This window comes from Ursus maritimus, unplaced genomic scaffold, assembly GCF_017311325.1.
Source record: "Ursus maritimus isolate PB19 unplaced genomic scaffold, ASM1731132v1 scaffold_13, whole genome shotgun sequence".
Taxonomy (NCBI): Eukaryota; Metazoa; Chordata; class Mammalia; order Carnivora; family Ursidae; genus Ursus; species Ursus maritimus.
In genome coordinates, this window is record NW_024423675.1 from 20457862 (window position 1) to 20481527 (window position 23666).

General features: G+C 52.7%; 2 protein-coding genes across 9 annotated transcripts in view; both read right to left on the reverse strand.

Annotated features, from left to right (window-relative positions):
- Positions 1-24: 24 nt before the first annotated feature.
- On the reverse strand, positions 25-11126 carry MICAL1 (microtubule associated monooxygenase, calponin and LIM domain containing 1). Of its 6 annotated transcripts, none has more exons than XM_040627623.1 (25): positions 10969-11126; positions 9138-9445; positions 8834-9041; positions 8466-8570; positions 8030-8134; positions 7755-7910; positions 7043-7143; positions 6117-6374; positions 5736-5851; positions 5420-5546; positions 5238-5319; positions 4557-4695; positions 3975-4177; positions 3742-3833; positions 3581-3622; positions 3309-3392; positions 3030-3186; positions 2666-2742; positions 2099-2375; positions 1869-1969; positions 1457-1570; positions 1241-1334; positions 996-1158; positions 821-894; positions 25-300 (listed from the first exon to the last, which is right to left on the reverse strand). In XM_040627623.1, exons 2-25 carry the CDS (start codon positions 9393-9395, stop codon positions 152-154), a joined length of 3282 nt encoding a protein of 1093 aa, XP_040483557.1. In that variant the 5' UTR covers positions 9396-9445; positions 10969-11126; the 3' UTR covers positions 25-151. The 6 variants fall into 6 exon arrangements, with proteins under 6 accessions (XP_040483557.1, XP_040483556.1, XP_040483559.1 ...); XM_040627622.1 differs by having other exon boundaries at positions 3745-3833; positions 4557-4704; XM_040627625.1 differs by having other exon boundaries at positions 2099-2312; positions 4557-4704.
- A 4496-nt stretch (positions 11127-15622) lies between these two features.
- Positions 15623-23666, reverse strand: part of ZBTB24 (zinc finger and BTB domain containing 24) — a 15312-nt gene continuing 7268 nt past the window's right edge. For 2 of the 3 annotated variants that reach the window (XM_040627629.1, XM_040627628.1), the window contains exons 7-8: positions 21964-22045; positions 15623-20969 (exon numbers count right to left, since the gene is read on the reverse strand). In XM_040627629.1, coding sequence (XP_040483563.1) covers positions 20252-20969; positions 21964-22045 — 800 coding nt within the window. In that variant the 3' untranslated portion in view covers positions 15623-20251. The remainder of the gene's footprint in view (positions 20970-21963; positions 22046-23666) is intronic. The other variant, XM_040627630.1, reaches the window with a different exon arrangement.

Below are 23666 nucleotides of genomic sequence, written 5' to 3' on the forward strand. Positions count from 1 at the left end.
CCTGCAGGCAGCCTACGCCCTGTCTGTGGCATTAACATTTTTATTGTAAACAGTGAGGCCCCCTCCCAGGCAGCCCAGCTGAACAGGGTGGTACAGTCCTGGGGTGAGGTGGTCTTCCTTGTAGGGAAGAGGGCAGGCAGCCTGCCCTCTTTTAGCCCTGGGCGCCCGGCTTCGAGGGCAGCTCACTGAGCCTGCGTTCCTCCTGGAAGCGGATAAGTTCATCTCGCTGGTTCACCACATCCACCAGCTTCTTCAGAAGCTGGTCCTCTGCCTGCCGATCGGCAGGGGTCTTTAGGGTTCCTGAGGAAGACAACAAAGCTTAGAGAACAGGGAGCTGGGCAGGGAGGCAGGAAAGGCACAGCGTAATTCCAGCCTCTCTGACTTCCACAATTTGGGCTTTGTTTCCTTCTCTGTAAAACCGGGCCTGTCCACACCAGTGGTTTGCTAGCACTACTGAGCAGCAGCACCGGTTTTATTTTCGTCAGGATTGAGTGATATATAATACATACGATATATGTGTGATTTGTATGCGCAACCTGGGGCTTGAACTCACAACCTAGAGATCAAGAGTCACTCGCTCTTCAGCTGAGCCAGCCAGCGCCCCAGCGGCAGCTCCATTTTTAAAGTAAGTCATCTCAACACACAAGCCCAGCTGTGCAGCCCCAGCTGAACCGAAGGCAGAGTAGCGGCTCGGAGCCCCGTTCTCCGGCCTCCTCCTGGAATGCCTCAGAGGCACTCGGACCGGAGGCCCGCGTTGCTCGGTCGGTATCTGAGGTCACGAGGCCGGGTAAACACCAGCGTCTGCCCGTGGCCCACCTACCTTCCTGGTTCATGTAGCCTCGCAGCTCCTGGTCCAGCTGCAGCTGCTGCTCCTGCAGGTTCAGCTCTTTGACCCTGTGGAGGCAGGGATGGAAGAGGCCCAGCTGCCCGGCGTGCCCAAGGACCCGGCTGGGCTCTGGCTCTGGCGCCAGCCGTCCCCACGCCCTGCCCCTTACGTGAGCATGAGCTCGGCCTCCTCCGCCAGTAGGCTGTTCTTCTTCTGAACGAGCTGCAGCCACTGTTCCAGCCACGGTGACTTTTGCTGTGCCAGCAATGCTGGCGGGAAGGAAGAATGGGGGCGGGGGTCCGAGGCGTCAGGAGCGTGAGGAGTGGGGCGAGCTGGGGCAGAGTCTGGTGGTTTGAGGGACTGCTGGGAGTGCTAGGAGGGGTGTCCCAGCTTGCCCCTCCCGTCTTTACTCACCGCTGTGGCTTCTCAGGGCCAGCTCCACCTTCGTGCCCTCAGCCTCCAGCTCCCCCAGAGCAGTCTCAATTTCATTTAGTCGCCGCTGGACAGCCTGAGGGGCACAAGACAGGAGGCCTAGGAGTCTTTGGACCGCTCAGTTACAGAACTCCAGGGACACTCGGATCCCGCGTCGGAACTCTGACCCCGGCAGAACCTCGAAGCCCTAGACCTCACCTGGGCCTTGCAGAACCGCTTCATCTCCTCCTCCCTAGCCCTGCGCATCAGAGTCCGACGCCATGTTGGGTACTTGCTCATGGTGCCTGAGTTCTTGGCCAAGGTCAGCAGAGCCTATGGCAGGGTCAGGCCAGTCAGCGGTAGGGCCTGCTCCCCCGTCGCCGCACCCCGCTGGGGAGAGGCTGGGGAAGCTCTGTTTGGAAGGGGTCAAAGCTTCCTGGGCTGGAGATGGGGTAAGTTCTGGTAGAAGAGACAGGCTTAGAGACCTGAGGCAGACTGGGTGAGAAGATAATCTGAGGGACCGGCTCAAAGGAGGGAACGTTCTATAGGTTTTCCTGTGGTGGTGGTGAGGCCTATTTAGAGGATGTGTGCTGGCTTCAGCGGGAGAGGTGGCCAGGTTCCTCCTCCTCACCTGCTCCGTGTCTGAGTCCAAAGCCACCGTTTCCTCTGCTTCCTTTTCCTCATCACTGGAGGAGGGACTCTGTTCCTCCTCCTCCTCCATGGCCACAACCACTGAACAGAGTAGACATGGCCTGAGCCCCACGGCCTCCCTTTCCATTCCCCAACATTCCCCTTTCAGGAATCCCAGCGCCACCCACCGCATCCCCACCCTGGGTGAGCATGTCTGGACAAAGCAGATACCTTGGGGGCTCTGGCCTGGCACTCCCCAACCTACAAAGCTGCCCTCCAGGGCCTGGCGGGCCAAGGCTGCGCAGCTGCGGGGAGGCTTGGGTGGAGGCTCCAGTTCTGGGTCAGGGGTAAGATTAAGGGAGGACAGCCGCTGGCGTTCTGGGCTGGAGAGGCGGATCAGCCGACGGGTAGGCTGGCTGGGGTCTGGGACAGGACTGGTCCCCTCCTGGGGGATGACAGAAGTTGAGGGCCCCGATGGCATGCTATTTTCAGCTGGTGTGGGAAGGTCCTGGAAAAGCCACCATGTAGTCTGGTCAGTGACCTGCCCATTGTGGGGCCAAAGCTGTCCCTTTAGACAAATGTGACCCCTGGTATTCATTCACTGATGCCGTTTACTGAACGGTGTCAGGCAGTGTTCCAGACACTGAGGTACATCAGTAAGTAAGAAAAGTCTCTGCCTTCATGAAGCTTTCCTTCTAAAGGAGGAGAACATTCAGTTACCCCTGGCACAGTCAGCTGGGCTTGGAGAGACCCCTTTACGCTTTCCCACACCCAAATACACAGTTTCATAGTTTTTACCTGACTCTCGGGGCCTAGGTCAGTGCCATCCTCTTTGTGGCCTGTCTGGGGCAGGTGCTGGAGGCAGTAGAAATGTCCTGGGAAGGGTGGAGGAGGGGAGAAGACATGAGATGTAGGCAGCCTGATGCCCAGATACTCTGTTTATCTGTGAGGGCAAGGGGTGACAGGACTTGATTTGCAGGTGAATTTCTGCTGGCCTCCTGGTTCCTTAGAACCCTACATTTGGGGATTTGGAGGGGATGGAGAAGACCTCGAACTCAGGGGAAATAAGTGCCATCTTGAGCCTGTTGCCACCTTATGCCGAGGACCCCAGTTTCCCTCCAGTTTCAAGTCCTTGCCCCCAGACAGGGCTGGGCCCACTTACCATCTTCTGGGTGCTGCCCATAGCCACCCTGCCACAGCATGGCCTCACAGGTGTGGCAGCGGAAGCAGTTCCGATGAAAGAAACGGCCTTCGGCACAGAGGCGTTCCAGGATATAGAGGTGTTCCCCACAGAGTGCACACAGCTCCCCGGCACCAGCCTGCACCGGCCCCCAGACCACAGGGTCAGCTGGAGTCCAGGCCAGCTGCAAAGATCTTCCTTTCCCTTGAAACACTCCTTCTTGCCCTCCCAGGCCTCTGTAGACAGTGTGCCCTTTCTCACCTCCTGGTTTTGGGATGGGGGTGTCGGGGGTACGCCAGAATCTGGGGCAGGTGGCTCCTCAACACTGGGGCTGTTAGCTTCTACCTAAGGAGGTAAGTGTGCAGGGAGGGAGGTGGAGGGGCGGGGTGAGCTGGAGAGTGGCTGTGTGCAGAGAAGAGAAAGAGCTGAAAGAGAAGTAAGCCAGGAAGGGAACCTGGATAGGGGGTTACAGGACGCAGGAAAGAGAACCCACGGAATAGAGCAGGGGACTCTCCAGCCCGACATGTATTTACCTCCAGGCGTGGCTTCTTGCCACCGGTATCCTCCCCATTTTCCTGCAACAAGTCCGATACTCAGCATGGGGCTCTGAGCTGCAGCCCTGCCCCCATTATGAATGTCCTCCCCATCACCCCAGGGACCCCCACTGCCCAGCTCCAGCCCTGCCCAAACTTGCCACCTGGGCCCGGGTCCGTTGCAGGGTCCTCTGCAGTTTGCCAAGGAACAGCACAGCACTGGAGGTCGCTGGAAAGCCTTGGCTTGTAGGGCCTGCAGGGAGAGTGGGGTTGTCCAGGTGGGAATCCATACCGTACCTCCAGAACAGACAGCTATGGCCCAGCCCCAGCTACTGCTCCCAGCTGTCCGCCAGAGGGCACCTCAGCCTCCCCACCCCCCAGCCCCTGCACCTACCCTCCAGTACACCTGGGTTGGGGGGCACATTCTTGAAGATGCTGTGGAAGTGGCTGAGGTATGCGATGAGGCCCAGTGGGTCCCTCCCTGCCACCACTGCCTTTGCAGACAGCACAGGCGTGATGCCCAGCTCATGCTCTGCCATCTTTAGCGCCCAAGCAGTCGCTTCCAGGGCTCCCAGCCCTTGCAGCTCTGAGGGTTCCCTGTGGGGTGTTGGGGAGAAAAGCCAATGGGAGACCAGCACCTGACCCCACCAAAGGGGGAGAAGCTGAGGAGTGAGCAGCAGGCAGGGGCTGGTGGGGCACAAAAGGACAGGGCATGAGGGGTTTATTCTCTGCTATCCACCCCCCTCACACACTCCCCACCAGCCCACTGACAAGTTTCCGGCCTTGGGGGGCTCCAGCACTCACAAACCTCCCTACTGAATGCATCGGACTCCCACAAGACTCAGGGAGGTGCAGTGACTTGGGCAGAAACCACCAGCAAGCGGTGGCACAGTGCCCCCCGCCCCCCCAGCCCACACTGCAGAGGCGTGAGAGGGGTGTGGTCCGCCAGGGCCCCCTGAGCCTGATTGGAACTCACAGCAGGCCGGGCCGCAGCCGGTGCACCAGGGCGCACAGAGCCCGCCCGTCAGCCCAGGAGGAGGACAGGTCGGTGACACGGACGCCTGGGTATCCGGCCGTCTGCTCCTGGCACCAGCGCAGCAATTCCTCCTGGGTGCCTGCCGCCCCTGAGAGAGGAGGCCGTGCTGTGCCCCAGGGCCTGGCTCGAAGGGAGCCTGGTCACTGGGCACAGCGGTCAGTCTGGGAGGGGGAGGCAGGACCCATCCCTACGGGGGCACCAGCTTAGTGCTCACTGAGCAGCACTGCCTTCAGCCCAGTTGTCTTTTCTGGAATAAAGTGGAGGAATGAATCAAGTGGAATCCCTGCTAGCCACAGAGAGGGCAGGAGGCTGTGAACTGGGAGATGAGGGAGGCCTGGAGGCCTCTGGGAAGGGCGGGTCTGGGTCTGCAAGGCTGGGAGGGCTCAGACGGCTGCCGCCAGAGAGACTGTAGGGCTTGGTGCAGTTGCGACATCTGGCACCCAGATGGGCCGCTGCTCAGTGCTCGGCTGCCCCTGAGCCCTCCTGCAGGCCGCGGACCCCCCACCGCCCACCCTCCAGCCCGAGGCCGCCGCTGTGCTGGTGGCTGCTGCTGGCACCACACTGGGTGGCAAATGTTTTGGACAATCCCCACACCCCCCCAGCCGAGGAAGGTTTGCTCACCTGTGGCTGGCTTTCCTCCGTCTATCTTGTCACTGTTCCTCCTCACAGGCTCCTTGGCCACCACGTCATACAGGTCTCGTACCTAAGGCAGCCCCTTTCAGGTCTCCACACAGGCTGACCACCCGCCTCGGCCCAGGGGTAGGGCCTGCCCTGGGGAGTCTGGTGGGGCCAGGGGGTCTGACCTGATTGGGAGTCACAGCCCGGAGGTTCAGGGTGGGGTAGCGGGTAGCGGGGTCCAGCCCATACTGCGCCACGTTGCGGTGCATGTTTTCTGGGGAGGTCTGTGAGAGGAGCTGGTACAAGCTCTCCCTGGGGGAGGAAGTGCGAGGGCAGGAGCACACATGGGAGGACACCCATCAGCACCCACCCCTCGAGAACTGCCAGGCCTTTCTTTATTCTCTTGCCCATGCCCCCCATCTCTTCACCCAGCACCACCCCCTTCCTGATCCTTGTCCCATTTCCAGCCCTGCCCTCCCCACCCCCCAACTCAGGCCTCACCGCTCTGCCAACACTTCTAGGGGCCCAGCACCCTCAGCCCACCGCTTCACCATCCAGGCGGCATCAAAGGCTGCCAGGAAGCCCCGAGCCACGCCAGTGCCCAGGGGCCAAAAGGGCTGCAGGATCAAAAAGAGAAGAAATGGTTCAGTGAGAGTCCAGCAGGAGTGCCCAAGCCCTGATGCCCCCAAAATCATAGCTGAGGGGGGCGCCACACCACACCAAGCGGCCCTCAGCTCCTCCCCACAACCCAAAAAACCTTTTCACCCCCTCCTTCCCAGGAGGCAACGTTCCTCCCAACCATGGAACCCCTGCACCTTTTTACAAGGAGTTCCTGTTTCTGGAAGCCCCAGGAAGCTCAACCTCTCCCCCCAGGCTCCTCACCTCCACCAGGCAGTCCCCCACCAGCCCCAGCAGCAGGCGGGCGCCATGCTTCTCCTGCACTCGAGCAGAGCTCTCGGCCCGCATCATGCTTGTGAAGTCAAAGGCAGAGATGTCAGGCCGCCCATGGGCGTCCCGGGCAAACTCCAGCTTCCCCAGCTTGCCATGGGTGGCGAAGTCGGCAGCTGCCCGGACAAAGCGCTGCAGAGCCTCGGGCACCACGTTGGCGCTGCCCAACAGCCGGTCGGTCTCCGGCCAGTCCTACAAGCCAACAGATCAGAACCAGCAGGGTAACTGGGCTGGATTAGAATTTGAACATCCTGCCTGCCATCCTCCAGCCCCTTCCTCAGCACTCTCCCTGCTGCTGGGGCTCCCAGGCCCCACCCAGCCCCCAAGGCCTACTGCCATTACTGTTACCGGGCACTTGTTTTGAACAAGTCCTGAACTTCGCAGCCTCAGTTTCCCCACCATTTAGAAATGACATACCTAATTTCTCAAGGTATTCATGAGAATTTAGGTGAGAAAGTGCACATAAAGTTCTCAACACAATACCCAGCACATAGTAGGTTTTCAGCTAGTTCATTCAGCAAATATTGACCAGGTACTGACTACACACCAGGTACCATTCTGGGCCCTGGGAGTCATCAGCAAGCAAAAAGGACAAAGAGCCCAAACCCCTGCCCTCACGGAGCTTACACATGTAGCTCTGTGGCTGGTATCAGGCGTTTAGCCCAGAATAGGAGTCAGGTTGCCACGTAAACCCCAGGGGAGAAGAGCTTGCGGGGGTGGAGAAAATGTCAGGGCAAAGGCAGAAGACGACAGGACGACAGGCTCCCTCCACACCAGGGGGTGGGGGGCACTGTGTCCAGCGCTGGCCTCTACCTCCCAGGGCCCCCACCCCGCCCCCCCGGCCCAGGCCCGGACCCCACCTGACGCAGCACCCCCAGCCGCAGCAGGCACTGCTTCTTGGCTGTCATCACAAAGTAGTGGGTGTCATCCTTGTAGTACACAATGTTCTCCAGATCAATGCCTGGGGGGACAACACCGGGGGAGATGTCTCCTCCCCACCCTGTGTCACCTCTCCAAACACCCAGCCGCGCCTGACCTCTGAGAGCTGGGATTACAGCTTGACCGCAGTGGCTGCCCCCTACACAGGGACCCAGAAGTTCTGGTGGCACGATGGACCCTCTGTCCCAGGCCCAGGAGGCCTGAGGATCCGGAGCAAAGAGAGAAACTTGGGTGGGTGGCAGCTGGGAGACCTTCGCCATGCTTGCAGATGAAAGCCTGGCTTCTCAAACCGGGGTGTGTACGTGGCAGTGCAAAGCCAAAGTAAACATAGGGCATCTTCTGGAAGCACCACTTTCATTTTGAATTCATATCATTTTTATATTAAATCATATATAAAGAAGCACAAAGCAAAATCGCATGCATTTGTGAGAGATTTCCAAGATTTATCAGGCTGGGTGGCCACGTGGGGCTGTGCCTACTGAATCCCCCAAGACCTAGGTTCTTTGCTGCCAAAACCACAAAGATGGAAAAGTGTGGGATTCCTTGGACTGAGAACAGGTCTAGCAGGGAGAGGGAGGAACCAGCCCACAGTCAGCCAGAGGCAGGGGAGATCCTGGGAGACGGTGTCCCGACCTGTGGCTTTGAGCAGACTCTGGAAGAAGCTCTGGTTGTAGATCCTGGCCACGCCGCTGATCTCGGGCACCTGCGTCTCTTCCACTGTGCGGCCATTCACAAAGTTGACCGTGATGCCAATGGCCAGCTTGCCACGCATTTCTCGCACTGTGAAGCCTAGAAGTGGGGGCAAGTGTGGGTAGGTAGGTATGGGCAAGAGAATGAGGGGTCTAATAGCTAGAAAGGCACAGCAGGAGCCTAAGATGCTGGCTTCTTTGAAGGAAGGGATCACTCACCTTCAGGGACGAATTTACCTCCGGCAGCAGAGATGAGAACATCGAATTCATAGTTGGCCAGTTGGGCTGGGCTGCTGGGCTGGAGCTGGGCACGCCAGCCACTCCCTGGGGCAGAAGGTGTGAGAGGCACAAAGGTGTGCAAGTCTGAAGGGGCCCCTACATTCCCAGGACAAGCCAGGGAAACAAATGCGTAGATCCCTCTGCAGTTGACAGTTTGCAAGCAATGACACGCTATCAACTTACACCTTTGCAACAGCTGTGGGAAGCAGCTAAGGAAGGACACATTTTACAGGTGCCCAAAATGAGGCTCGGTGTGGTTTGCACAAGGCCACACTATTGCAAGGGTGACTCAGTTGACTCCCAATCCCACCCTCTTTCTTCCACAGGCTAAGATATCCTTGGCACACGGGAGTCCTGGGAGCAGAGAAGTACTTACCCTTTTTGGGAGGGGGCTGGAGGCCGGTGAAAGTGACACCCCAGTGAATTTCCACCCCGAGCAGTAATGCCACTTTCAACAAAAGCAGCTGAAGCTGCCGGATGCCTGGAAGGGAGAGGGGATTAGGAACAGGGACCCCAGGGCCGCACAGGGCCGCCAAGCACCAGTGTGCTCCCGGTCAGAGCTGGAAGAGGTCTTAGAGATCACTCGGTTTCACTGCCCATTTTACGGATGAGGAACCTGAGTCCTGCAGGTCACCTGGCTAAAGTGAATCTCGTCCACTCTGCCCTTTGGCGGTCCCAGGCAGCCCCCCATTGGTCTGGAGGCCCAGGCCCACCCGCCCCTCTAGGCCACCACGTGGTGCTCACTGATGTGGTCCAGGGTGCCTGTGCAGAAGCGCCCATAGAACTTCTTGGCGCCGAGGGCCCTGAGGTCGTGGATGGTGAAGGGCCAGAGGTGCAGCACGTTGTGGCGAGAGAACTTGGTGCGCTTCTCCACCAGCACCACACGGGCCCCCAGCAGGGCCAGCTCCACAGCAGCCCGCAGCCCGCAAGGTCCAGCACCCACCACCAGGCACTGTGAACACACAAGGCAGTATGCGCATGGCATCCCGTCTCCCTCCTCCGACTCCCCCCAGCTGTCCAAGCCCCAGCTCAGGCAGCGTGTGCCCACCTTGGTGTGGGCGCAGGCCCGGCCCTGCTGGTAGACAGGCTGGCCTGCTCGCTTGTCCAGCTTGGCCCAGAGCGACTTGGCACTCCAGTAGTTGAGCTGGGCCTTGATCTTGTGGTACTGGGGTAGCCCCCCACCAGGCTCTAGCCCTAGGGCCTCGCATAGCCCCTGGAAGCTGCTCAGCACATCCTGGCACAGCTGGGCCTGCAGGAAGCTCTCGAAGTGGGCGTGCGCTGGGTTGGTGGCGGTGGGTGAAGCCATGGAGGCCCCTGAGGCTCCCGGGGAGGGAGCCGTGGAGCAGAGGCAGGCAGCTGCAGGAGAGAAGGAGGGAAGAGAAGGGGAAGAGGCTGGACAAAAGAAGAAAGGAAACGGATGGGGAGAAGAAAGCAGGCTGGAGTCCCCAGAGGGCTCTGGGTCGACTCCTGATTGGCTCTGCTCCTCTCTCCCGGCCTACTCCCAATCTGCTGGAGACAACTGCTATTCCTTCCACTCCAAGTGAAATCTGCCAAATTTGGAAGTGAGAAATCAGCAGTCTTGGGCGCAGCTGGGCAGGAGGGAAGACAGGGAGTCTCCAGCTCAGCTTTCCTGCTCCCCTCCATCTCTGGGGCACTGGGAGCAGGAATTCTTACCCTGCCTGGATGAGGCCCCGGAAGCTGGGCATGGGAGAGTATCTCAGACGTGGAGAGGGAAGGCAGCCCAGGACGAGAGTTTTCCTTGCGGGGCAGAAAGGCACGGACCTAATACCTGCAATCCCAGCGGTGGGCGCACACTGCCCCGTCTCCCCCCACGCCTCCCAGTGCGGGCTCCCCTCGAGGACACCAGTGCCACGCTGGGCGTGGGTCGTGTCTCATGCCAGGAGCAAAGCTGTCCTCCTCAGCACCCGTGACTGCCCCCTGAGGAGGTGACAGTCTCCCACTCCTAGGTTCCACTTCCCACCACCCAAACCACCTCAACGAACAGCCGAACAGCCGGAGGATGTTGCGACTGACTGGGGTGACGGAGGCCTGGGTGTATTTCTGACTCACTGTGGTCAGAACACTTCCCCCTGTGACTGACTGACGGCTGCTGGGGTGGGCCTCGAGAGCGGTTGGGGGGTGCCAGCCGGGGTTCCCTCCTCCCAGCTTCCACCCACTCGCAGCGGCGCCCCGCCCCACCCCCCGGGCGCGCTCTCCCAGGAATCTCCCGAGACAAGGCCTCCCTTTGTCCCCCTCTCCCTCGCTCGAGCCCCCACGCAACTTGAGGGGTGTCGAGCGGTGCCTTCTCACACTGGGGCTGGGAGAAATAAGAGGGTGCGGAAGTCAGGGTTGCCCACGGGGTCATTAGGTGACATCACAGGGGGCAGGTCCTTGGAGCGGACCCCCACGCGCACTCGCCCACCCCACCGGTCCCGGCCGGAGCCCAGCAGGCCGGGCCGAGGAGGGAGGAGACTAAAGTCACCCGCTGCGGGTCACCTGGATGCGGGCGGCCGGAACATCAGGAAGCGCAAAGGTCTCCTTGACGGTTCGGGGGAATGGAAGGAGGAAAACCCCAGCGAAGGGGTAGAGAGGGCGACTCAGCCTGGAAAGGCCAGGACAAAAGACGTGCAAGGGGGGGAGCAGTGTGGGAGGATGGAGACGGAGCTGGACCACTGGCACCGGGGTGGGGGGGGAGGGTGGACAACGCTCTGGACGGGAAAGTCGGGAGAGGGGCTGAGCAGGGCGAGGGGAGACGGGGCGGAGCAGCTGGGAGGAGTTCCCGAGCGCCCAGGACGGCGTTTCCCCGGAAGCGAGCCCCCGTCCCCACCCCCCGGCCCGGCGGGCTGGGGGCGCGCAACTGGCGCAGCGGGCGGACTTACCCGGCCTCTGGCGAGCGGGGAGGGGCCGCTTCCTGCCCGCCGGGCGTCTCGGCCGGGGCGGGTGGGGGCGGACGAAGGAGAGGCGGAGGGGAGGCGGCGGAGGAGACGCGGAGTGCAGGCGGCGGACGCGGGGCTGCGCGCCGGCGGCGCCCGGCCGAGGAGTTCGGCGAGGTGTGGGCTTCGGCGCCCGGCGCGGGGCCCGCGAGGCTTTATTCGCGCCTCATTAGCATCTCATTACCCCGCGATCCCGGGCTCGGGGCAGCCCCAGGGCCGCCCACGTCTGCTGGGTGGTGCCAGAGGGCGTGGCGCTGCGGACGCCGGGTTCCGCATGGGGGTCGGATACCCGGGCGGGGCTGGCGGGGACTGAGGAGCCAGGGTCCGGGGCGCTTGGAGCCCGACAGCACGCCGGGGCCCTTGCTCCATCCCGGTGCCCGCGTCTGCGGAGCTAGCGCGTCCCGGGCTGGCGAGGCCATCCACTCTTGCGCGGTACCAACTCTGCGAGCCGCTAACGAGCGCCCGGCGGATAGGGCGCTCGGGCTGGGCAAGAAGTTTGCAGAAGCTGGCGGGTCCGTAGGTGCTCTCTTCATCTCTCCTACCAGATGATCCACGGCCGGGCCCGGGCTCCCACGATGGATCCAGGCTCGGGATCCGCCTCCCCCGCGACAAGTCTGCCCCTAGACCCGGGCTGAGGGCAGTGGGCGCGGATTAAAGTCCTGGAACGTGGCTGTCTGCAGCTTCCACAGCGGCATGAGAAGTGAGAGGGGAAGAGGGTCTTGGTGGAGTGGGGGTGAGGGTGGGGTTCGACCACTACGAAGGGGAAATAGTGGTGTGTGGGAGAGAGGCTAGATCTCCGGGATTAAAGCAGGCTTTGGAGAGAGGACCCACAGAAATGTCAATACTGAAAAGGGCTTGAGGGACCTTTGGGATCAACTTCCTCAAATTCTTGATAAGGAAATGGCTGGATGTGAAGGTACCCAAAGTCATTCAACTAATTAATAAAACCTCAATTCTCGTTTATTGAGCAGTTCCTATAAGTATAACCATAATTTCAGTGATCGCAACAGTCCCGTTTACTGGCAGAGAAACTGAGGGTCACAGAGGTTCTGTAACTTGCAGCGGGCTACACAGCAAGCGGCAGAGCTAGCGAGTACGGGGCCCAGATGTGTGCACTCCCCCACACCCGCGTGGGTCCAGTGTGACAAATTAAAGGCCGGCATTGGAAGAAGCTGTTTCTTGCTTAGAGGAAGTGACACGGTTACACGAGAAACATTAACAAAACAAAAAAATTTAAAAAGTAAATAAATGCAAGGGTCCCTCTCCTTGAGATTCAGGGACCAGAAAGAGCTGGGTGGCCTATGGGTCTCCCTTCCTCTGTATTCTCACTTTGCTTTCCCCTGGAAACCCTTAGGGACCGGTAAGACCTGAACACTCACTGCTCCCAGCTCCAGCTGAGAAGCGGGCAGGGGAAGGGAGGCAAGGGGAAATGCCTGTTCTCTGCCAGGAGAGGCAGGGAACTCAGCCAGGTCACACTCAGGAAACTAGGGCAGCCTCCCAGCCAGGGCCCTTCCTAGCTCTTGAGTGTGACTTGTCATTTGGCTTGAAATAAATGTGCCCCAAATCAACCACACCCATATTTAAATACACAGTGTAAGAAGTATTCTCAAGTCCACTATAAATGGGTTACCAGGCTTTTGGAATCACCTCGTGCATTTCCCTTTCATTAGCAGATGCAGACAACTGGCTGCCTCAACTTAGTGTATTTGCAAAGGCCCAACAGAATCTGGCCCTTGACTCAACGACTTTGCTGTTGCAGCCAAACAGGATTATGTGGCCCTCTGAGTGATAAATGGTAAAATCTGTGTTTAAAAAAGATCACAGAACAATAATGACTTCAGTGCTGAAAATCTGCTGACTCCGAGGTTCACTCTCTGCCTATAAAAGATACACACTGGAGCATAAAGCAGTGGGACTCTACTGGTCTATAATCCAGAAGGTTTGGTCGGATTCCAGCTTTGCTTCACTAGCTTAGTGTGACCTTGAAAAAGTCACCACCCAGCATGCTTGAGCCTTACCATTTCTAAATAGAGGCAGTTTAATAACTCAGCCTCCTCAGCCCATTTCAATTCTAAAATCCTATGTCAATGTTGGTGACTCTAAGAATTAATGTGCAGACTCGAAGGCCCAAACCCCAAGCCATTAAGACAGGATCCCTTTCCTCTGACCCACACTGTGTTCTGTGTCCCCGCAATGCCATCCCTTGCACTGCAGTTGACGTGTCTCAGCCACCCTGCAACATGGCCTTCCACCTGTAGGCCTGTGAGGTCAAACTACACACCCACAGTTCTGGGCCAGGAGCTATGGCTGCAGTGTGACCAGGCAGACACAGTTCCTGATGTAAATATAGTCATGAGCTGAGTCCAAAGTGTAGAGTGCCGTGAGCAGATACGACAGGGTGGCTTGATTGCAGTTAGATGGTCAGGGAAGGTCTCCCGGAGGAAGTGACACATACACTGAATTGTGACAGGTGAGCAGACATTCATCCGACAGAGTAGGGGCCGAAACCTTCTGAGCCTGAGAAACCACCTGCCTCCAGCCCTCAGGCCGGATATTGCTGAGTGTGTTTGGGGAACAGCAAGGAAACCAGTGTGGCTGCAAGTGAGAATGGGGAAGGGGCCCAAGAGGAAGCTGTGTTTTGGATTTTATTCTGAATACCGTGGGAATCTGCAGGAGGATTTGAAGCAGAGACATGATCGTATTTGCCTTAATAACACAATATCCATTCATTTAACAAGACCCTCTGCTTGCCACTAAAGGCACGGTGGTGAGCCCAAATTGATCACCACTTCCAGTGGAGAAAGGGGAGGGGAGGAGGGGTAGCAAGGGTGGGTCAGGCCTCGGCAGGAGCCCAGGCCAGAGTGTGATGGTGAAGCAGTGGAGATGGGAGAGGTGGATGGATTGCGAATAGTCGGAGGTGAAACTGACAGCAGGTGAGGATGGGTGGGGCCTGGCAGGGGAGAGGAGGCCCTATCAAGAACGGCTTCTAGCTTTTTCTCTCAGCTGACAAGACTGAGTGAACCACAGATTTGGGTCCCTCATTCTTTTCTACTCTTCCTGCAAACTTATTCCTCTATATGCTGCTTTCTATTCCAGTAGTGTCTCCAGGAGAGAAAAGATGCTGATTTCATAGACCCCCAGGTAGCACAGGGGACAGAGATGAAAAGCACACACAGGATCAGGATCAATGTAAACACTTGCCGTGTTTTTGTTAATGAGCGCGTTTATACTTCAAACGCTAAGATTATAGGCAAATTTGTCCAGAAGCCATTTAATCATACTAGCATTGTCTCTGAGACGGAGATGTTTAAAATGTAGAGTTTTGTTTTTAACTCCAATTTAGCCTAAGGAGGCTTCGGTTTAACTTTTCATTCAACAAGGATAAAAATACTGTGACCTAAAACCGAAAGCCAAACTATTCTTTTGGAAAACCTTCAAATCCGTATTTTAAATGATCTACTGGATATTAAGATACTAATCTATGGATACTAAAATTCAAAATAAATAATAAACCCGTACGGTAAGACCAAGGAGGTTAGTTCTCTGACTTGACCCCTGCTCGAATTTTTCCCTCCTTCCGCATGTCCTATTGGATATAGTACTTTTCAGACTCACGTAAAAAAAAAAAAGAAAAAAAAGAAAAAGGCCACAAAGTCTTGCTAATGTTACCTAAATGTGTTCACGTTCCTACATTTTGTGTTGAAAATATGATTCAATGAACTTTACTTTAAAAGCTCTCCTAGGGCGCCTGGGTGGCTCGGTTAAGCGTCTGCCTTCTGCCCAGGTCATGATCCCAAGGTCCTGGGATCCAGTCCCTCCTTGGGCTTCCTGCTGAGCAGGGAGTCTGCTCCTTCCTCGTCCTTTGCCCCTCCTCCTCTCTCTCACATGCTCTCACGTGTTCTCTCTCTAAAAAAAAAACAAAAAATCTTTAAAAAAAATAATAAAAGCTCTCCTAGTGTGGTACATTTTAGGTGACAATGATTTTAGATATACAGTGTGTGTGTGTATAAAATATATATACAATATTATATATAGATATATATTACAGCCAACAAAAGTTTGTTGCTTAATTATGTGCAAAGAATTTGAAAGCTAGATAAACTATCACAGTGACATTCCTGCTTCTTTTAGAGGTCATTCCTTGACATCTGTTGTATACAAAAGGCAGGGGGGATTTTTTCAGAGTCATTCCTCCAAGCCTGCTGTTTACAAAAGTAAGACCAAGAGTTTTCTTTCAACTCTTAAGAATTTAGACTTATTTTAGTCTGAAAAGTGAGGATAATAATTCACCTCAATGCTTAACAAATAAGGGTAGCAAAAATCAAGCAAGGGGCGTCTGGGTGACTCAGTTGGTTAAGTGTCTGACTCTTGGTTTTAGTTCAGGTCATGATCTCAGGGTTGTGGGACTGAGCCCCACATCAGGCTCCATGCTGGGTGTGGAGCCTGCTTAAGATTCTCTCTTTCATTCTGCCGGCCCCCCCGACCCCCCCGCTTGCATTCTCGCTCCCCTCTCTTAAAAAAAAAAAAAAAAAAAAAAAAGTCTGCCCTAAACATAAAATATCCTGTCAGGAGTTTAAAAAAAAGCTCACAGAAGCTCATGTTAAGACATTTTCATGTTAGCAGTAACTCATCCAATTGGTAAATTTCTGTTAAGCTTTAAATCAATAGTAGCAAAATACTAACATGAGGAGCGCCTGGGTGGCTCAGCCATTAAGCATCTGCCTTCGGCTCAGGTCGTGATCCCTTGGGATGGAGCCCCGCATTGGGCTCCCTGCTCGGCCGGAAGCCTGCTTCCCCCTCTCACACTCCCCTTGCTTGTGTTCCCTCTCTCGCTGTCAAATAAATAAATAAAATCTTTAAAAAATGTATTAATATGAATATTAATAAGGTAGTTATCATTTCTGTAGGACAAAGACTATGTACCTTTTACAATTATTGTTTTATGTAAAAAGTTTGTGTGCTAAAATGTCAGACACAGATCAATTTTTAAGTAAGCTCTATACTCAGCATGGGGCTTGAACCCACGAACCCTGAGATCAGTTGTATGTCCTACTGACTAAACCAGCCAGGTGCTTCAGATTCTCAATTTTAGTCAAAAAAGTCCTGTTACATCAAACAGATCATAGTAAATAGAAATCCAGATTAAAGTATCAAAAGACTGGTGATGGAAAGCCCGTCTGGTGGAAGCAGCATAGAGGGATCAGCTGGCCCCGTCCTTCAGTCTGGCTTTGCCAATTACTGTGTGACCTTGGGCAAGAAACTTCATCTGTTTGGGCCTCAGTGTTCTCATCTGCAAAATAGGCACATTACTTACCCCATAGAAGAGTCATGAAGATTAAGTAAAATAAGACTGTGCTTCAGACAGGTTATAGTTGCCTTTGAGACAGCTTCTCTCCTCATTCCAGATGCCGGTTATGGGAATTGTGTACCCCACCAAATTCACATTGACTTCCTAAACCCTAGTACCTCAGGACGTGACTGTTTGGAGATAGGGCCTTTAAAGAGGTAACTAAGTGAAAATGTGGTCATTAGGATTAGGGTGGACCCTAATCCAATATCGACTGCTGTCCTTATAAGATTAGGACAAAACACACAGAGGGGAGACCATGTGAAGACACAGGGAGCAAAAGAGGTCAGGAGAAACCTCTTTTCAGGAGAAACCAAAAGACCTCAGAAGAAACCAGCCCTGCCAACAACTTGATCTTGGACTTTTAGCCTCCAGAATTGAGAAAATATATTTCTGTTGCTTAAACCACCCAGTCCACTATCTGTGATGGCAGCCCTAGCAAGCAAATATGCCAGTCATGGCCAGAGGTGCCTCGAGTCCCCTAATTGCAGGCTGCCGTGTAAGTCCTGCTTTGTGCGCCACGACACAGAAGCAAGCTGAGAAGCACAAAGATAAGATACAGACCTAACACACTTGGCTTCACTCCTGCCCTACAGCAGACTCAGTAAGTGGCAGACATTATTATCCAAGCATTTATAATGAGAATATCATTATAATCTTCAGCATTATTTAACCGGTTGCTCACAACACTTAGAAACCAGGAACCAACTGCAGAAAATAGAGTAGAAGTAGAGAGAGTTTCAAAAAGCAGATGCAGGGGTGCCTGGCTGGCTCAGTCAGTAGAGCATGTGACTCTCAACCTCAGGGTCATGAGTTCAAGCCCCATGTTGGCCATGGTGCTTAGCTAAGTACTTACAAAAAAAAAAAAAAGCAGCAGATGCAAGCACATGAATAAATAACTTATTTTGATGGCAGGAGCTCGAGTCTTCCCAAGGCTAGCCCTCTACTGAGAGACAACCAAAGATTAATTTTTGAAAGTGATACGGTGCATTTCAGTAACCCAAAGCATAATATTCTATTTCCTATGAAGTACACTTTGTATTTCTGCATTTGCTAAAACAATTTAAAAAACTATACAAGTTTAGGGGGCGCCTGGGTGGCTCAGTCGTTAAGCATCTGCCTTCAGCTCAGGTCATGATCCCAGGGTCCTGGGATCGAGCCCCGCGTCCGGCTCCCTGCTCAGCGGGAAGTCTGCTTGTCCCTCTCCCTCTACTTGTGTTCCCTCCCTCGCTGTGTCTCTGTCAAATAAATAAAATCTTAAAAAAAAAAAAAACTGTACAAGTTTAGTACAAAATAAGTTGTGAAACATTGAGCCGGCAATTTCTCAAACAATAGAAACATTTTTCTGTACATGACATTTCCTTTGCATACAGAGGCACTGAACTTTAGAATTTGGGATTTCAGAGGGCAGAATGTGTATTTGGGACACAAAAGAGAAGCTAGATTTATAAAGCTCTCATTTCCTCCTTTCCCTTTGACATCTGGTCAAACAAACCAGAACTCTTCCAGAAGATACTTTTATGGCTGAGACTGGCTCTCAAGTTAGAAACAGGTAAGCCTGTGTCATAGACAACAGAACCCACTAGCCACACACGTGGCTATCAAGAATTTGCAATATGGTTGGTGTGACTGAGCATCCAGTGGTGGGGTTTTTTTTTCCCAGTATATTTTTTTTTAATAATCTCTACGCCCAATGTGGGGCTTGAACTCACGACCCCGAGATCAACAGTCGCATGCTCTTCCGACTGAGCTGACCAGATGCCCCAGGTTTTAATTTTAATATAAATTTAAAACAATAATTGTTTCAGTTATTGAAAAATAATTAAGTATGTCTGCAACTGTATGTGAATCTAGGTTTTCAACTGTAAATTGTATGAACTCTAAATACAGATCAAGTATGTCCAAAGAACATTAGCATCCAAATTAAATGTGTACTAAGTGGAAAATACACACCAGACTTTGAAGACTTAATATGAAAAAAAGAATATAAAATATCTTAGTATGTTTTTATATTGATTACATGTTGAAATGATATTTGGCGCACGTTGGATTAAATAATTTCATTCAAATTAATTTCATCTTTTTGTTTTTAATGTGGCTACTAGAAAATTTAAAATCACATGTGGCCCACATTCTGTTTCTCCTAGTGCAGAGGTAGACTGTCATACAGCTAGTTAAACCTGACTTATATAACCATATTTCCTGAATAATTCTCCAGCTCTCCAGAGTGAGTAGTTAAAAATTCATTTATGTTAATACTGTGAATCTCCTGGAGAAACTGTGGGCCAGTAAGCTTTGAAAAGCTGGTAAAAACTCTATATTTTAAGAATAAGGTTAAAGTAGATACTAGTTTAAATGACTAAGAACCTGAAATAATATTTGGATCATAACTGGTTTTGTAAAAATTGTGTCTTGGTTCTAGTCAGGCCTGATTTAAACATTACTTTGGCTGATACATATTAAGATACACATTTTAGAAATTTTGTGATTTACAGATAATAAAATATGATTGGCAAGTATGTGAAAAAAATGCTTTCATCTTCTCTCAAACCTGAAGAATTCTATTACTTTAACCTCCAAAAAACCTCCTTGATTCAGGTAGAAATCAAAGATGTCTAAAGCGAGAAAGTAACTGATGCCAAGATCCTGTTAATTTTGGGGTGGGTTAGCCCTACTCTCACCAGCAGTATGTTAACTTGGATGTACTAGTGCCCATCCTCTTCTCTCCAAAATCTTCTATCAGTTGACTGGAGAGAAAGCAGTCAAAGTATTCAGTAAAGTACACTGGGCTTGAAAACCTAAGCCACATGTAATTTCAACTTTTGACAATTATTTAAAATCATACCACAGTTACAGACAGGGTAGTAAGGTTCTGAGGTTCAAATTATTTTTAAGATTAGGTGAAGATATTTACTTTTTAAAACGAGGTGTCCATTTTGTGAGATTTAACCTACTTTGCAATAAAAATAGATTATAAGGTCCCACCTCCAGAAAGTCATCAGACACAATACACAGATTATTTTCAGGATCAATTAGCATTCAGTAGAGTATATTTGACACTTAAATTACACCAAATAAAATTTTATATTCCAGGATAACTGGGATAGTCTTAACTTCATCAAACAAGTATCACTGGTGACAAAAATTCAGAATTTATGGGCTGAATGTCTTGATCCAATTTCACACTTTAATTAGACTTTAAAATTAAATTTTCAATAACCTGCTTTTAAAAAAATACGTAAATCCAAAAAAATATGCAAATCCATGTTTCTCAGAAAAGCTGAGTTCAGAATTTTTAAAATAATCCTGTACTTTTTTGACTTTATTAAATACATTTGGAGTTAAAATAGACTTTTAGTTTATGTCTTTGACTCTACCTTAAATATGACACAAAGAGCCCGCTGTACCACACAGAGATTAAATGCTGACAGTGACTCTGTCGTAGGGGCGTAGAAGATACCAGAAGGACAGATCCTCCAAGGTTGTCATCTGTCACATTCAGCCCTGACTTATCTTGTGGAAGCAACTGTGTTGCCTACGATTCTCCCCAGTTCAACCAATATAAGACTTCCTTTGTTCTAAAAAATGTAACTGGAAAGGTCAGCCAGACCATAACGTGTAGCCGTGAACATTCAAGACTTTCAGAGCCGTAGTAGAGGAAAGTGAAAACCACTCATCCACACTCAATGCTAAATGCACATGAGGACAAGACACGAACCGCACACCCTGCGGCCCGGGTGGAAAGCCGGACGACTACCCGCTCTTACATCTCTGCAAGGCTCTGAACGCCAGCTGTTCAGAAAGCCTGCCTTCCAGCGCACGGCTGCAGCTGGCGGCTGGGGAAGAGATCAATGATCCAACAGGATCAAACACGGGTACAGGTCAGCTCTGCTCCTGGCTCGGCGGGGCTGGCGGGGGCGCGTGGGGGGCGGGCGGGGGCGGGCCGGGCTCCGCTGTCAGTGGCAGGTGTGGACCCGGATCCGCAGCACTTGCTAAGTGGAGCTCCCCTGTTTGCTCCTGCTGGGCGTGCAGATGTTCCAGGGTTTCCTTGGAGAGGGTGATCACGTGCACGGGCTCGGCCTGCGGGGGCTCCATCTGGCTCTCCATCACGCTGAGGCCCTGAATGTGCTCTGCCTGCGCCTGCGGGGCCGAGAGGATGAAGTTCTGCAGTTCGGGCGGCTGCGTGAGCAGCGTGAGGTTGGCGGCCTGGTCTGCGCTCGCGTGCTGGGCGCTCTCCGCCGTGACGATGCTGAGTCCTTGGCTAGGGCCGGGCATGAAGTTGATGTTATGTACGGAGTTGGTGACAAGAAGCTGAATTTCCTGCTCTCCGGATGTAGAGAGTTGGTAGGGCTGCAGCTGGAGAATATTCCTGACCTCCTCAGTATTACTACTGCCGGGAACGCCACTGGCGTCTGCCGCAGGTTTCTCTTTGCTGTGGATTCTCAAGTGCGCCTTCAAGTTGTCCAGGCGAGCGAACTGTAAGTTACACTCAGGGCAGGAGAAAGGCTTTTTGCCCGTGTGCAGGATGCAGTGTCTCCTCTTGGCGCTGGAGTCCGAGAAGGATTTGCCACATATGCCACAGGAGTAGGGCTTCTCTCCTCTATAAAGATACACATTTGACTTTAAAAACAGCTCTGTTTATTACTTCCTGATTATTTAGGGAGAAGTCAAGAATAGAGGAAAATCAGCTCGACTGGGAGTCATAAGCCATGGGTTCTTCTACTGACTTAAGGAGTCAGAGCAAGTCACAACATTCAGGGGTTTCCGTTTCCTACCCTAAAGGAAAAAGATAAGGCGGGGCTGCTCTCTTGAGAGAGGGTGGTGGAGGGGGCTGGGCTACATGTGATAACATTTTATGATTTTATAGTCTGTATTTTAGATAAGAAAGCAAATATTCATATATTACAGATAAAGTTCCTTTTTGTTTTATTTTCATTTTCATTACCAACTTTTTGATTCTTGTGGCCAAATTTAAGTATATGTGATTGACTTCAACATTGAAAACTTGAGTAGGGGCACTTGGGTGGCTCAGTAGGTTAAGCTTCTGACTCTCGATTTCAGCTCAGGTCCTGATCTCAGAGATGTGACATCGAGCCCTGTGTGGGGCTCCATGCTGAGTGTGGAGCCTGCTTAAGATTCTCTCTCCTTCTGCCCCTCGCCCCCCAGCTCCCTCTCTCCCTCTTAAAAACAAACAAACAAAAAACCAAGTTGAGTAACCCTTAATTACATGTCTTAGAAGAACTACTGAATCAAATCTGTGAGTTGTATGAACAAAAACATTTATTCAGAAAACATTAAATTTAATATTTATTTTTAACTGAAGATTTAAGCTTTGGATCAGCCTCCAGCCCAAAATAAAAATTCAAGAAATGAAATCAATAATGCAAACTTTTGCTGGCCAGAACCAGTTTTCCTGATTTTTGCCTAAGTGACGAACTGCTTTATTGAAAAGATAAAATAGAGTAAACTACACAGAAAATTCTACCCGTGTAATAATTTGGGGGAAAGGACTGTATAAGTAACATATGTCACCCCACTGAACTCCAGGGTTGAATGAGGACTCCCATATACGAAAACTATCTGTGAAACTTTACCTATGGATTCTGATGTGGGTCTGAAGAGAACTCTTTGCCGTGAAAGATTTGCCACAGATTTCACAAGTAAATGGCTTCTCACCTAAAAATGGGACAGCGTTTAGAAATATACATCCAACAGTAAGCAAAAATCACCCCACAGTTTCACAATATCAAGAAAAAAAAAGGCAATACCTTAATGAGCATGAATGAACGAAGCCCTTACCAAGCACCTACTGTGTACCTAAGCACTGTGTGCTTAGTGCCCAGGGGATACAAAGTGTAAGTATGGTTCCTTCCCTTAAAAACATGATATACACAGGGAACAAGAGAACACACCACATTTACTCCCATACGGTCCACCCTGAGACAACTCACAACTCTCGTACCTGACCTTCCTGGGGACGCTGGTGCACTCGGGTGACTTACCTATTGTTCACATTTACGTCTACCCTGCAATGTATCCAGAGCTGTCTGACCACTTCCCACCACCTTCACTGCCACCCCCCGTCCAGGCCACCCCCGTCTCTCTGCAGCAGCCGAATGGGTCTCCCCACTTCGGTTCCAGCTTCCCTGTTGTCCTCAATTCATGCAGCAACCACAGAGACCCTCTGGCCGTCCGATCATTTCCCGCTTCTGCTGCAAACAATGCAGAGGCTCCCTGTTCCCATCCGAGATGAAAACCAAAGCCCTAGGCCTACAAGGCATCACAGATCTGTCTGCCCACCCTCAGTCCTGGCCCTAAACTTTTCTAACATCACCAGGCCCTCTCCCTTTGCTCACTGCTCAGCTTCCCGGGCCGGTGGCGAGTCACTGGACACCCCACCCTGAGCTGGCCCCGTGCAGGGCTCCTGGACCCACCACCCCTCCCCCAGCACGGCTCGCCTAGGGGATTCCCGGTGTGCTTCACCCTCTGTACTGCCTTCAAGTCTCTGCTCAAACGTCACTTTCCCAGCACAGAGGCCTCATCACCCCGAAAGCACTGTCCCCACCCCCAACGCTCTTTAGTCCTGTTGTCCGAGTCCGTTTCCCACAATGCTAGCCCCACCTCACAGACTGTACGAGTTGTTGATTATCCATCTCCCCCATTCTTAGGAGGAGACTTTGTGGGCTCGTCCACTCCTAGTACCCCTGTGCCTGGACTCAGGCCTGGCATACTGTTCCAGAAGTCCCTGATGACTGAATGAATTTCACAGGCTGGAAACTACGGCCCACGCAAAACATGACCACTCCAGACTCCACTAGGAATTCATAAAGCTTCAACAACCGTTTATTCAGCGTTAGTCTGTATGCCGTGCATACGACTGACAGACTGTCACGTCCTCCGGAAATAAAATTTAAGTGGTCCTCATGCAGGCAAGGGAACTATGAATTTAAAGAAAAGAAAAGAACAAAACCCCACTTAACTAGGTAGCAGCCGGGGATGTGTGCAGTGTGACGTGGAGGATGGCCCGGTGGCTTCCCTTTCACAGCCTCTACTGGAGAATTCAGCTAGACATCTGTCCAGGCTCCAGCAAGGCAGAGGACACTGGTGCCAGCTTGGGTGAGTCGTGGCAAATGTTCGAAATCACGGAAATTCTTTCCAGGAACACACAGTCCTTCAGAATGTATTTGGACCGGGCCACTCGTGACCACTTCCACGGCCACCACGCTGTGCAAGCCCCCGATTACCGCAACAGCTGCCTAGGGGCTCTTGCCACCCCTGGCTCGCCGCCCCCCCCCCC